The sequence below is a fragment of the Suricata suricatta genome, chromosome 12 (assembly GCF_006229205.1).
Source record: "Suricata suricatta isolate VVHF042 chromosome 12, meerkat_22Aug2017_6uvM2_HiC, whole genome shotgun sequence".
Classification (NCBI taxonomy): domain Eukaryota; kingdom Metazoa; phylum Chordata; class Mammalia; order Carnivora; family Herpestidae; genus Suricata; species Suricata suricatta.
Window position 1 is genome coordinate 61,758,519 of NC_043711.1, and position 14,441 is coordinate 61,772,959.

The 14,441-nt window shown below is 44.1% G+C and overlaps 1 protein-coding gene across 5 annotated transcripts in view; it reads right to left on the minus strand.

Annotated features, from left to right (window-relative positions):
• KIZ (kizuna centrosomal protein) overlaps positions 1 to 14,441 on the minus strand; it is a 125,849-nt gene that overhangs the window by 3,708 nt on the left and 107,700 nt on the right. For all 5 annotated transcript variants that reach the window (XM_029917654.1, XM_029917652.1, XM_029917653.1 and 2 more), the window contains 2 exons: positions 12,434 to 12,538; positions 9,448 to 9,544 (listed from right to left, as the gene is read on the minus strand). In XM_029917654.1, the coding sequence (XP_029773514.1) occupies positions 9,448 to 9,544; positions 12,434 to 12,538 (202 nt within the window). The remainder of the gene's footprint in view (positions 1 to 9,447; positions 9,545 to 12,433; positions 12,539 to 14,441) is intronic.

Sequence of the window (14,441 nt, forward strand, 5' to 3'; positions counted from 1 at the left end):
AAAAAAACCAAAATAAACTCTCAGTCTGCTTATTAGAAATACTAACTCATGGTAGAGAAAAACATGTTACCCTGGACACCGAGGTGTAGGTTTCTGGGTATCACATGCACAAAGATGCTAGTGTCTATGGCATCTAATACCTAGCAACCTGTTCCTGACAAGGTATTTATTGGGTTTTACATTTATATATTATTTCATTAAAACAGCTTCCAGCCTTTTAGAGGAAAAGAATGTCAAGAAAAGACAGACCCCAACATGCATGGTCATTATGCACAGCCAGGACCCTGGTTCTCTTGACATAGGAACCCCTGTGAACTCATCTACCTCCCTTTGGGTCGAGTCTGGCTAACCTATGGCTTAAAAATCTGCTGGTTTCCATAGCTGCCATATTTGGTGGGTTTTTTTTTCTGTAAAATAAGCTCCACTTAGGTATCATTTTCTAAGCTCAGTATCTGTCAATGCTTCCTTTAAACTTGGTGCCTATTTCATTATCTGTATGACCAACTACTGGCCTGCAGCTGTTTCTCCATGATGAGTAAGTGGCCTTATGACCACCTGTAGAGGCCCAGCACCACGACAGTCACAGAGGCTGCAGGTAAGGCAGCCACTGACTATATGAATCTGTCTTACATAAGGTACTAGCATACACACACACACAATGCACCTGTGGGTTTTATGTCTATGAATCCTTCTTACATAAAGTACTAGTGTACATACACACACACACACACACACGTGCGCACGCATGCACAATGTGCGTTGTGTGTCTACTATTTATCTACCTCCCATTTCATAAGGACACTAGTCTAGATGCTGGAGGCAAAGGTAGGTTAGAGCAGTGCTGGTAGGGGGCAGAGAGGCTCTGGCTGTAGTCCAGGTAATAGGAGCCACAGGGGAGAGGTGCAGAGCACTGAGGGCTGGGAGAACAGGGAGCACAGGGTGGATGATGCGTGGCTGCAGGACCCCTGAGGAAGCAGGGCATCTCCTGGACTCTGCCTGAAAGCCAGTACAGAGTCAGGGGATGCAGCAGGATGTGGCAGTGGGGAGCCCTTGGCAAGAGCAAAGGCACAATGGCAGGTAAGCATGGGCCAGATCCCTGCGGCTCCGGCCACTTCTCTGAGCTCCGGAAACACGGCCAGTGCTTGTGTGCTAGCTCTACTTGGCTGCCTTCCAAGCACCTCATGGGCAACATGCTCATCCATGACCAAATTCACAATCTTCCCAGTGTGTCTCTTCCCCAGCCAGGCCAGGCACCTCCTGTCCCAGTCAAGGCCACTTGGAGCCTCTGCTCCCTCCCCAACCCTTTCCACTCCTAGGCCCTCCCGCACCCAGTCAGCTCGATGTGTAAATCGACAGATGAGGTTGTATTACAATTCAATCCTCGCTCTTCCCTCCACACTGCCACAACCTGGTCAACTACACCAGCACTTCTGGCCTGGACCTTTTGTAACAGCCACTAACTGGTGATGCCACATATGCCTCTTCCCCCACAGTCCATCTTCCACTTGGCAGCAAGAGTTCACTTCTTGAAACCCAAACCTAACCCTTAAAGCCTTCCCATTGGTTCTGACAAATGCCCTAAATCCTGAAAAGCACCTCCAAGGCTGACCCCACACTTGGTTAGGTCCTTCTGCCACAGCCCCCCCCACCCCACCACTGAGACCCCATCCGAATTGCTGTTTCACACCCATTTGTGTAACTAATGCATGTGTGATCACTCCCCTCGTAGACTGGGAGCTCCATAACGGCAGTGACAGCACCTCCTTTGGTTCCCCTGGGTGACCCAGGGCTTTGCACTTAGTGAGTGCTCAGTGATGATATTTGGAATGAAAAGATGAAGCTCACCAAGAGCAGGGCCCTGCTTAAAGACACTCGACCAATGTTTGCTGGCACATTATTTGACTTGCATGTTTCTACTTCTGTGAATTCCGAATCAGGTTAAGTTTCTTACTGGAGATGGGTAAGACATCTTTTGCAGAACTCAATGTGTGTAGGTCACCCTCTGAGAAAGGTGGCCGCTGCTTCCAGGTGTCTCATACTCCATCTCCACACCCTAAGGGCAATTACTTTTCCCTTTGGGAAGCCATCTCTGCCCACCAATGTGACATCTCAATTCAAAGCTGATTTAAGTCACATGCAATTCTTAGGGTCAATAGTCCTTTCTGAGTCGCACCTAATGTGTAAAGCTAAGACAAGGCCAACGGGTGGGAGAACTTTTCCTGGAATACTGAATATAGTCACTGTTGAGCTACTACAGTACATGAGAGAGAGAATGCATTCACTCAGGCAAGCATAAGTAATAGAAGAGTTAGTCTTATAGGCCATGGGATTGGGTCTCATGTACAAATCTGACTGTTTTGTCTTCTCTCCGAGCATGACAGTAACATTTCCATCTTACAAAGAGGTTGGCAAAAGATTTGCTGTAAAGAGCCAGAGGGTAAATGGTTCAGGTGTTGTGGGCTATATGGTCTCAGTTATAACTACTCACCTCTGTGGCTGTAGCATGAAAACAGCTATGAACAATGTGTAAATTGATAGATGAGGCTGTATTGCAATTCAGCCTCACTGATAGGCAGTAAAATTTGAATTTCATAAAACTTTCAGGTCAGTTGTCATGCAACATCATTCTTCTTTGGCTTTCCTCTAACCGTTTAAAAATGAAAAAACCTGGGTGGCTCAGTTGGTTAAGCATCTGACTCTTGATTTCAGCCCAGGTCATGATCTCATGGTTGTGAGATCAAGCCCTGGGTGGGGTTCCATGCTGAGTGTGGAGCTTGCTTAATATTCTCTCTCCCTCTTCTTTGACCCCACCCCTCTCAAAAAAAAAAAAAGTAAAAACTGCTCTTAGCTTGCGGGTGTATAGGACCAGGCAGCGGCCGAGACTTGGCCCCAAGCTGGTTGAACAGGTGACACTGTCATATTTACAGCACACCAAAGGGCCTGCCTTTCTCCTGCATGGTCTTTCATGGGTAGCTCTTGAAATCCAAGATAGCAGACTTGATTTTTTTCCCCCAGAAGGTTACAATTAGATTGGAGGTCCTACTTCACAACAAACCGTTTTCAGGTAAAACACCACACACCATGGATTAAATGAAAATGTGACCATGTTCTGCTGGTCTCATAATGGGACAATGATCTCTGGAGAATCTCCCAGGAGGTTTGGTAATTTTCCTCTGTAGCTGTACAGTGAACACCACATACCCATGAAGGGGATGCTTAATTTACCTTTTGCCATATAGGCTTTATCACATATCTTCCCTCCGTCTACCCTTCAAGCCATCTCATTTTTTGATGCTTTTCAGTAATTGTTTCTGAATTCCCCTGCTATTGATAAACCAGATCAGGACAACTCTAATCAAAGTCACTTTTGTCCTCATCCTTGCTACACTTAAGAAGTTAAGGTTGGTCAGGGTCTTATCAAGTTTTATTTCAAGAGCAGCACCCAGCAGCCACGTGCACAATGTGCAATCATGAAGATACAGGGTATCACTGAAATTATGTGTGTCAACTGTTCATGTTATAGGAGCAAAAGGCTAATGCAGCTAGGAATACATACTTAGTCAACACAGTCAACATAGATACAAAATTGGATGGCAAGGCCTACTGTAAGCATGAAGGTTTGCCTTGTGGAACTGGCAAGTAGAAACAAAATGAGATGTGGGAAACCTAGTAGCTTCTAGGAAACCCATTATTAAATTATAGCAGAACTTTATGGATCATCCAGCACTTTCACTGTACGCGTGGTGGGCCCCAGAGAAGCTGAGTGCAGGCTGTGTTTCAAGACACATGTAACTGTTGGATGGGGGAGGGCAGACACAGGACAGAGCCCCCTCAGCACTCGGATGCTTCCCAAATGCACACATTGCAAACACCTGTCTCACCTCCTAGCTGGTCCCTGTCCCAGTGCAGGACTGCTGACGGAAGACAGTGTTGGCTCTGGGGCCAAAAAGCCTCTAGCACCCTGATGCTCAACTCTGCTCCCTGTGTGGCCCTGGGCAAGCTCCCTACCACTCTGAGCACACGTTTCTGTCTGCAAAATAGGGAAGTAAGGCCTTCCTTGCAGTGTTCTGGTAAGTTTACAGAGAATCCTGCTCAGAAGCCTGGCCACGGCAGGCATGGGGGAGGGCACCGCTCACTGTCATGGCGTTTGGGTACACAAAGGCAGGGTCCTGGTTTGGTGACATGCAGTCATGGGTTCTAAGTGGAGGCGACAAGTACTCTGGCACAGTGGCCAAGGAAGGGAAATGTGGGGACAGACAGAAAGGAAACAGGCCTGAAAAGTGTGAAGTCTCCTCGAGGAGCCTGATGGGTGGGGGCATCAAGATGGGGAAGACACAGGGAAACGGCCTCTGCCAGGCCTTGCACAAGCAGGCAGGCAGAGCGATGGTTTGTTCATTCATCCATTCCCTTACTCACTCACTGTTTCAGGTCACACTGCACATCAGCTCTGTGCTGGGGCTGTGGCCACAAACACCCATTTCATCTCTGTCTTTGGGCCTCTCATGCTCCAGTGGGGAGACAGACACAAAAATAACTGAGACACAGGCCAAAAAAGGGAACTGCAGGGTAAGCTAAGAACTGACAGCAGCATAAGTAGGGGGTAACATCCAGGCCCCTCGCACATACCAAGAGTCCATGTCAAGTTCAGGGCTAGGAGCCAGATATCCTTTTACCAACAGACAGGACAGCAGTCAGGTGAGGACTCTGAGAGGGTGTATGCCCAGCGTGCTTCCTGGAAGCTGAATGCAGGGTGAATGAGTGGAGAGAGTGCGATCAAAGTTGACTATAGGAGTCTCCCTTCAGAAACGTGTGTGCGCCCTCCCTCTCCTACACACTCACACAGAGACCCTCCATGATGCCACCCAGAGGTAAGGGCATCTGAGACAAATGCTTGTGTGAACAGTGGAGCTACACACAGAGGTTCACTTACTCAGCCAGTCCAATGGTTACAGAGCACTGGCAATGAGAAAAGTCCTTCAAGCCCCAGTGAGGGGCTCACAGTGAGGGGAAGGCACCTTCAAACAGCTACCATCCCTGTGCTACAGATGATGGTAGAAACAGCCATGGGGCCACAGGAGGGGCATCTGGTGTGACTAGATCCTCTGCTTAGGAAGCGTTTAGAAGGTTAATAATTAAGCCCTGACAATCTAGTAGCCATCAGCCAGATGAAAGTATGGGGCAGAAGCATTCCAGCCAAAGAGCAGGAGTAGAAGCTGGGGCACGTGACACAGCAGGTTGTATGAGGGCACAACATGAGGCTGTCCAGTGGGCACAGGGACATGGGGCAGCAGGCTGGGAGGCGCTGCAGACTGCAGGCCACGTGGTGCTTGAGGGGGCTGTGGGCAACAGGAGCCCTTAAGAGACTCACAGCCACAAAGGTGTGACAGTCAGGCTAGGATGTCAGCCATTCTTGGCCCTGTGGGAGGAGGAATTTGGAAAACAGCAGACCTGGGGATGTCCTAATATTACTAACATAGGACTCTCGACCTCATGGTCAATTCTGTGTTGAAGGAAAAAAGTATCTACAGCCTGTTAATAAACAACCCAAGTTATTGTGACTTTAAGGTCATGTCAGTGGAGTCTGTCAATGTGACTCTGAAGGTCTTACCAAGAGCAGGGGTCTATGGGATGGGAGCTTGCGGAGGGTGGGGCTCCTAGTGAGAAGTGTCCTTACTGTTCTAGTGTCTTATAATATAAGACTGAAAATATTAATGAGAAGATATGGTCTTTAGACTCCAAATTCTGTAATTTTTAATGATTTTGATTGCTAGCTAAAATCGGTATTAAAACATCTCAAACATCACCTTCAGCTAGAATTTTGCTCAAAAGAGACATATATTTCTGAAAAACAGAAGTCATAACATTATTCAGAAAGGAAAAGAACCCCATGAGTATGCCAAAAAATCTCTGTAAATACTAATTTTAAGTTTTAAGGGCCCACCAAAGGCTGAGACAGTTTTAATTTGACAAAGTCCGAGCGCCCCCTTATGGTTATCCAGGGACCCTGCAGCAGATGCCTTTTTTTCTTTTCCAGCTGCCTGGGGTCAACTTGCTAACTCCTTCCCTTCAGCTAATCAAGCAAGTGACCGTTCTTTCATACTCTGTGTAGAAAACAAAAAAGTACGTGGGTCTGTGTGGAGAAACACGTAGGATATTTAGGCAGCTGCTTATTCAGTAGGATTTAAGGCGAATGCAGATTTGCTAAGCCAGAGACAGAGAACGGGTGCTTTAATAAAACCTAAAGGACTTCCAGGAAAACCTCATTTTTATTTCACTGGTATTGATTCCATGCAATCGTTGTATTCTCCCAAGGGAAAATGGCCTAGTGACTAGGCAACGAGAGAGACAACGACGGCCCCCACCAGAACATAAACTGCGGCCTGGCGCCCTCCGCTGGCCACTCCCGTGGCTGCAGGGTGGACACAGAATGCCACCCACAGCGGCCCTGCCAGGGTGCCATGGCTGGGTGACTTCTGCTACCTTTCCCCCGGGCAATTATGTTGCAAGCACACATCGTTTTCTTTCGGTAAAATGTTATCTCTATCCAGACGGTAAACTTAAGTTACATGGCAGGCTGTTAAAATATACTCTCCATTGAATAAATGGATCCAGGAGCGTGAAAACTGCTTCCTGGGGAAGGTAAAGCGAGACAATGTTTGCAGAGGAGAGGAAGCTAGGGCATGCACCCCTGAACAAAAGGGAACAAGTGGTCTTTACTCTGAGAACGGCTTCCTATTAGGACTCACTCCTTCGTACATTATGCCTTTCATCCCCACTCAACCACAAAATGATTTTGCTAAAGCAAATACAATGGTAGAAAAAGATTTACACTGAAAGAATCTTTAATAATAAACTGTTGCCGATCTGCCTACTTGCCCGTGATTTATAATACAATAAACGTCGGATTCTATTACGGCTCATGCACTGAAGCTGTTGCTCGGAAAAACGGAATATGAAAGCACCCGGATCCCACCACCATCACAATGAAATGAGCATGGATAAATGTGCTAAGAGTATCTCTTTGCATCTTTTATAGCTGGTGTGTATTAATCTGTAACGCTTATTAAGAAAGTCATTGCTATGCAAAGCAGCACCCAATCCCTTTCTCTGGCTTTTCAACAGAGTGCACTGTTTAGCCAATAGGAAGGACCCTCTGGCCCTCATTCTGCATTCATCACAGGCAACATTTGCACAATGTATCTCTCAAAGGCGGTTGAAAAGAAGGCCTTAATACTCATGTAAACAACTGCAAACCAATTACTTAATGAATCAGGCCCACACATAATGAGGTGCAGACAAAGAGCTATAAATGCATTTTTGCACCCAAGCCGCTGCTTTAAAGTAAAATCCCTCAGCTGTAGTTTGGGCTTAACTAGCACATCATAATTATTGTCTCTAGGACATCAGAGGAAGCCATTTTTTTTTTTTTTTTTTTTTAGGTCCAGCAGGGTCTTTTTTTTTTTTTTTTTTTTTGAGGTTGCTCATCAGCTCACTGACAAAATAGAGCAAAGAAGAATTTTTAAAAGTGCTACAGCAGCACTGCACGGTTATGTTTATTCTCAAGTACCGGGTTTCGAGACCACTTGTAAAAGCAATAAAGCACGAGGAGTGACTGCAGTAAGTGGGATCCTTAAATGTAAGCCTCTAAGAAATTTCAGTGAATCCAGGCACAAACAGCAAAACCAGAGCTCTCCAAAGCCCAGGGTGCCGTATTAACACCACCAAACCCAGCACAAGAACCAAACCGTAACAGCACGCCAATCCCACGCACTCAGAGCCCAGACCTTTTCATCACTGGATTATTATTAAGTGTCTAGAACCAAATGTTCCTTGAAGAACTTTTTTTTTTCTTAAAGAGGGTGATGATATTGCTTGTGATTTATTTAGAAAATTAATTTCATGCAGGAGCAATAGTAATAACACAAGGTCCCTGCTTCAAAATGAATGAGGAAGTTTGAATTTAGTTGAGTGAAATATAGACACAAGACATGAAATTATCAGGCTGAGAAAACATACTTTGGGTCCAGATTCTTTCTGAATGTTATTCTAAAACTGCCTAAAGAGTATATACATATAAAGACAAGTTAAAGAAGAATTGGTTTTTTTAATGTGCCTAAAATATAATGGAGATGAACACTTCCAGTAATCTTTAACAACTACGGGATGTGTTATTGAGCTAAATGCTAACAGTAAGCCCTAACACCTACCTGTAGAACTTACTGTATTTTAGTGTGTCCTTTAAAAGACCTGGAACTTGAATTTACAGGATAATCAAAAATATATTACACTTGGACATTCTTCCCGTCCCATAATTCATTTCCTCCCACTTCTTTCAAAACCATGGATGAAAACCCAGGTATTAAAGATGCTAATTTCTGATAACTACATGAGTAGTTTTCTAAAATTGACCTTGTTGGGTTTCGAAAAGCAACAACATAATTTTAGAACATCCATCTCATTTTAAGATATTTTGGGTCCTAAAAACTGTATGATGTTTTTCAAAATTTAAGTGAAAACAGGATTTTTTTCATTAAAAAAATACTATATTTCTGTATCAAATCACTTTGTCTTATGGGACACTGGGTATGATGTTAGCAATGTGAAGTTTCTGTTTCAAAATGTCATCAGGGTAAGTTAGTTCAAATGTACTGTAATCATCTAAAAGACATCTTTTTAAGGAGAAATGTTATTAGAAAAAGAAATTTGTGGGACTTTAAACAATATGCAGCCCAAAGCCTAAAAGGTAGGTATTTCCTCAGACAATTGCTTCTATTTCCTTCTATACATTCTTTCTGACCCAATGCCATTGCATGGTCAGTATTTTATGTTGATGTCAAATCCAACACACAACTCAACAACTCATTTATCGTTGCTTGAAAAACTTCTAAGAAGTGCTGGGGTTCAGCAAATGTTGGATACGTTTTGTTCTTTATGGACAATAAGCAAGGAAGTATTAGAAAAGGGAAGAATAATCTTGCCCAAATGCGTGGTGAAAAAAGGAATACACAAACAAATACCCAGCAATTGCCAGTATATATATATATATATATATATATATATATCAGCCATCTCAGAAAGAAGAAACGGGCCACTTTATTTCTTTTAAGGCCCAGTGTTTTCTCTCTGCCCTTTTCCGACACCCTCCATTGTGTGGTCTCTAAGCAGCCCTACTGCGAGCAGCTGTAGACGCTAATTTGTGGTTCACTGAGGTGTCAATTGAGTCTTAAACCAACGAAACAACAGCTGCAAAACAATACTTGGCTCTCTGGTGCAAATATTTTCAAAGGTAGACTGAAGTTTCAACTGTTATTTTAGATAAACAAAAACCCAAACCATAACCTTCCCTCAAGTCACACAACAAAAAAATATGCAGCCAGAGTTGCATTCATTACAGAGTGACAGTTCTCATCTTGTGGCCGCTGTTCAGAAAGGCTTTCACAACTTTACCTTGACAAAGGACTTCCTTCGCTCGATGAAAAACTAGCCTCCGAGGCGATAGTGTTAGCTGTCTTTGTCTTGAGTGTACGGCTGCCAATGTTCAAACCTGTGATAAGCACAAACGTGGAGGGTGAGCACTGGCCGCCTCGCAGCGGAGAAACACACTGAATGAAGAAGCAGCCTCACAATAACTTTGGTGAAATAAACGTCGACAGGGGAAGATGTTGTCCAAGCCACAGGAGGCAAGGGAGCCTCTAAGGCAAGGAACAACATGTTGGCAGAAAACTGAAAGGAGGTGTGTGAGTGTGTGGGTGCGTGGAGGCGGTTCCCGTGACACGCAGAAGCCACAAAAACTAAAAAAGAAAATCATTCAAAGAGCTCTATTTTAATTGACCAAGTCACATGTCTACGCATATTGGTCTCTCCTATGGCACTAAATGCTGATAATTCACCTTGTTGTAACACACAGGCAGCAAGAAATTGCCAAAATGATGGGTGCTAGGAACCAGGTCTCAGAAATCACTGACATCCCAGGATAACAGTTACCCCTCTGCCAAATCCTTTCTCCATCTTGCAGAGAATGAATCTCCACTGAAAGCCATCAGGGCCACTCTTCAATCAGCCTGAAAAGGTTGATGCAGAAGATGCACAATCCACCTCTTCTCTGGAGCGGGGGAACCACACTGTGCCCACGGCAGGCCCAGTTTGCAGGGCCATCATAACCCCCATCTGCTGGGTGCCCTTGGATGTGAGCTACCAGTCTGATTCTCAACTGGTGGTCACTGGGGTCATGGGCAGAGAGTACAATGGGCATCACTGGGAAAGGCACTGGCTAAGTTTCTGGAACTGGAACTGGCTTGCTTCACGGAACCTCTGCAGCCAAGTGATTCTCTTAATGAGGTGGCCCACATTTGCCCAAAGAGAGAGCCCCATGCTTAGCAAGACAAGGTCTTTTCAGACATGAACATGAAGTTACAAGGTTTAAGTGGCTTGTCTTAGAGACAGGTCCAGAGACAGAGCTTAAGACCTCTGATGTAAAGGTAACTGAAACCTGCATTTGTTCAACAGTTAGATGAACTCTTGAGTTCACGGCCCACACCCCCACGGCTACCTGTAACAACCCTGTGGGGTCTAACATGGTTATGTGGCTTCCATTTCCCTCCACCATCCCAGCGCATTCCTGTTTTACTTTGGAGCTCAGAGAAGTTCCTAGGCTCAGAGCCAGTGTAAAAGTGAAAAGATAACTGTCACCAAAGGTAAAATAAATACAAGAAGCAGCGTCCAACTACAATGACAGCCAGGACCATCAGAAGCACCTCTGTGATCCCAGTGCTAGAAAATCTGAAATCTGCAAAGCAGCCAGTGTAATTGTGAGGGCGGGTGAGGAAATCAGATCTAGGGGTCCTGACCTGATACAGCCTCCCACTTCACTTATGAGTAGATTAAGAAATGAATGTATTAATTATTACTATATTAACAGTACCAAACTGTTTGATATACATCGAAGGGACTATACTTATGTCAGACTTACTTATCCTTTGAACCTGTCCATATAACTATCATGAATATACTTAGCAGAAACAGACTTGTGGCGTCACCTTCCAAATGTGTGTCTACTAACAGGCTTGCTGCTCTGAGAGGGTCACTGCCTTGGGGCCTCATGTAACCTAAGGGGCTGGAGAAATACTTTATAAGATCCCTCTGGACTCCAACTCTGTGACTCAAATGTGAAGAAGGTGACGAAAGGCACAGTAAAGGGTTCATAAGTGCTGTGTCTTTCCACCTGGGCAGAGGCTCTGCTTCATACAGCGACAGACTGCAAGGTCTCATGTTTGTGGGGTTCAAATAATAACCACCGTTCTCTGAAGGCTTTTCTCTAACAGGCACTGTGCTGGGCATTTAACCTGCAAAGACTCACTGAATCCTCAAAACAGCCAAAATAACTGAATTTTATAGTAACTGATTCTAATACTTCTATTATCTAGGAAATAGCTCTCCAAAGACAGAGACAGCTAAGTCTAATAGGCCATAAGGTTGCCCCTCAAAAGAAAGGTCCGTCTCATAAGACAACTGGGAAATTTAGATATGGACTGGAAATGATGTGATATTAAAAAATCACTATTTATTCCAGTAGGTGAAATTATGATATTGTGGTTTATGTGAAAATAAGGTCATTAAAGTGTACTTTAATGCATTCACTTTCACAAAGGGAGTTGACATGACTCCAACTAAAAAAAAAAGTTCAATAAGATAAAAACCACTGAAAATTATACAATAATAGAATATATGAAAATAAAATTACAGTTAAAAATCTTAGGTTGAAGGAACTACATTTAAGCTTAAAATTGACCATTATTGGGATTTATAGTATTTTCATTTCAAGAACTCCAAGTCCCTCAACATTCTAGGGAGGGAAGGTAGCCCAGCACAATGCTCCCACTGATGATTAATAAACCGGGAGGGGGCGCCTGGGTGGCTCAGTCGGTTTAACATCCGACTCTGGATATCAGCTCAGGTCATGATCTCACGGTTCATGAGTTTTGAGCCCCATGTCAGGCTCTGTGCTGACAATGTGGAGCCTGCTTGGGATTGTCTCTCTCTGCCTCTCTCTGCCCCTCCCCCACTCTCTCTCGCAAAGTAAATAAACTTAAAAAAAAAAGAGAGAGAAACTGAGAGATATTGGGAATGGAAGGAGTTTGGGTGTTTCTGGTGGTACTCAGTGACAAGTTACTATCATGACATACCAGGTAGAATCCAAGGGCCTGTTTGGGCCATTGCCATTCTGGGGGCCAGCACATATTCAGGAGGTAAGACTTCCAAACTGTTGTTCGTTAAGAACTGAAAAAGTACTGGCTTATTCTGACCTGATGACAGCTTGTGACAAAGCAAACTCCAGAAACCATCAGAGGGTGACCACCCTCGCCTGAACCAGGCACTGGCTGCCACCCTACGTCCCTGGATGCTGGCTTTGCATGCCGAACATGCCCTTGCGTACCTGGCAGTTGTAACCCAGAAACATCTGCTTTTTGGATTCTGTCTTCAGTGCGATTTATATTATCCTGAAGGGTAGACTGCTTCAGCAACTGGTAGGCTTTTGTTTCTACAGATTAAAAAGAAAGGCACAGATAAGCGAAAATTCACATGCAAAAGAATGAATTTGGGCCCTTGCCTTATACCATACACAACAATCAATTTAAAATGGATTATAGACTTAAACATAAGACCTAAGATTATTAAATCTCTGGAAGAAAACATAGCAGAAAAGTTTCAGGACATTGGAGTTGGCAATGATTTCTTGGATGACACCAAAACAGAGTCAAGAAAATTAAAAATGGACAAATGGGACTCTAAGAAACAAAAACTTTTGCATGTCAAAGGAAAAAATGAACAGAGTGAAAAGGCAACCTACAGAGTGGGAGAACATAATTGAAATAATATATATGATAAGTGGTTAATATCCAGAATATATAAAGAACTTCTACAACTTGACAATAAAACAACAACGCCACAAATAACCCAGTGAAAATGTGGGTAAAAAAACTTGAACAGGGGTGCCTGGGTAGCTCAGTTGGTTAAGCGGCCAACTTCAGCTCAAGTCATGATCTCGCAGTTTGTGGATTCGAGCCCTGCATCAGGCTCTGTGCTGACAGCTCAGAGCCTGGAGCCTGCTTCTGATTCTGTGTCTCCCTCTCGCTCCCTGACCCTCCCCCACTCACACTCTGTGTCTCTCTCTCTCAAAAATAAATAAACATTAAAAAAAACCTTGAATATACATTTCTCCAAAGAACGCAGGTATACACAAGGCCAAAAAAACACAAGAAAAAAATGCTCAAAAATCACTAATCATTAGGGAAAAGGAAACCAAAATCACAATGAGATAATCAGGTCCAACCCATCAGGATGGTTATCAAAAGAACAGAAAATAACAAGTGTTGGCAAGGATGCAAAGAAGTTGGAATCCTGTGCACTACTGGTGCAAATGCAAAATGGTGCCACCATTATGGAAAACAGCACAGAGGTTCCTCAACAAATGATAAATAGAATTGCCATATGATCTAGCAATCCTACTTCTGAGATATGTCTAAAATAACTGAAAGCAGAGTATGGAAGAGATATTGGCCCATCCATGTTCATGCAGCATTATTCACAATAGCCAAGAGGTAAAGGAGCCTAAATACCCATCAGCAGATGATACACAAATGCAGTAATATATCTACAGTTGAATATTAAGCAGCCTTTAAAAAGAAGGAAATCCTGACACCTGCTACAGCATAGAAGAACCTGGAGGGCATTGTGTTAAGTGAAATTAGCAGTCACAAGTAGACAAATATATGTGTTCTGCTCAAAACGACAGAAACAGAAAGTGGAGAGGTGGTCACTGAGGGCTGGGGTGGGAGGAATCGGGGATTAGTGGGCAGAGTGCTCTAGTTTTGCAAGAGGAAAAAGCTCCAGAGATCTGCTACACAACAATGTGAATGTATTTAACACTACCGAACTGTACACTTAAAAATGGTTAAGATGAAACTTCATGTTACGTATTTTTTCCCATAAGAGTTTATTGTCAAATTGTTTTCCATAAACACCCAGTGCTCTTCCCCTCAAGTGCCCTCCACCATCACCACCACCTCTTTTCCCGCCTCCCCTTTCCCCTTCATCTCTCAGTTGATTTTCAGCATTCAGTAGTCTCTCAAGTTTTGCATCCCTCTCTCTCCCCAACTCTCTCTCCCTCCTCCGCTCCCCCTGGTCCTCCATTAGGTCTCTCTTGTTTTCCTGCTAGACCTATGAGTGCAAACATATGGTTTCTGTCCTTCTCTGCCTGGCTTACTTCGCTCAGCATGACACCCTCAAGGTCCATCCACTTTCCTACAAAGGGCCATATGTCATTCCCTCTCATTGCCATGTAGTACTCCATCGTGAATATATACCACATCTTCTTGATCCATTCATCAGGTGATGGACATTTAGGCTCCTTCCATGTTTTACGATGGCCTTCATTCTGCATT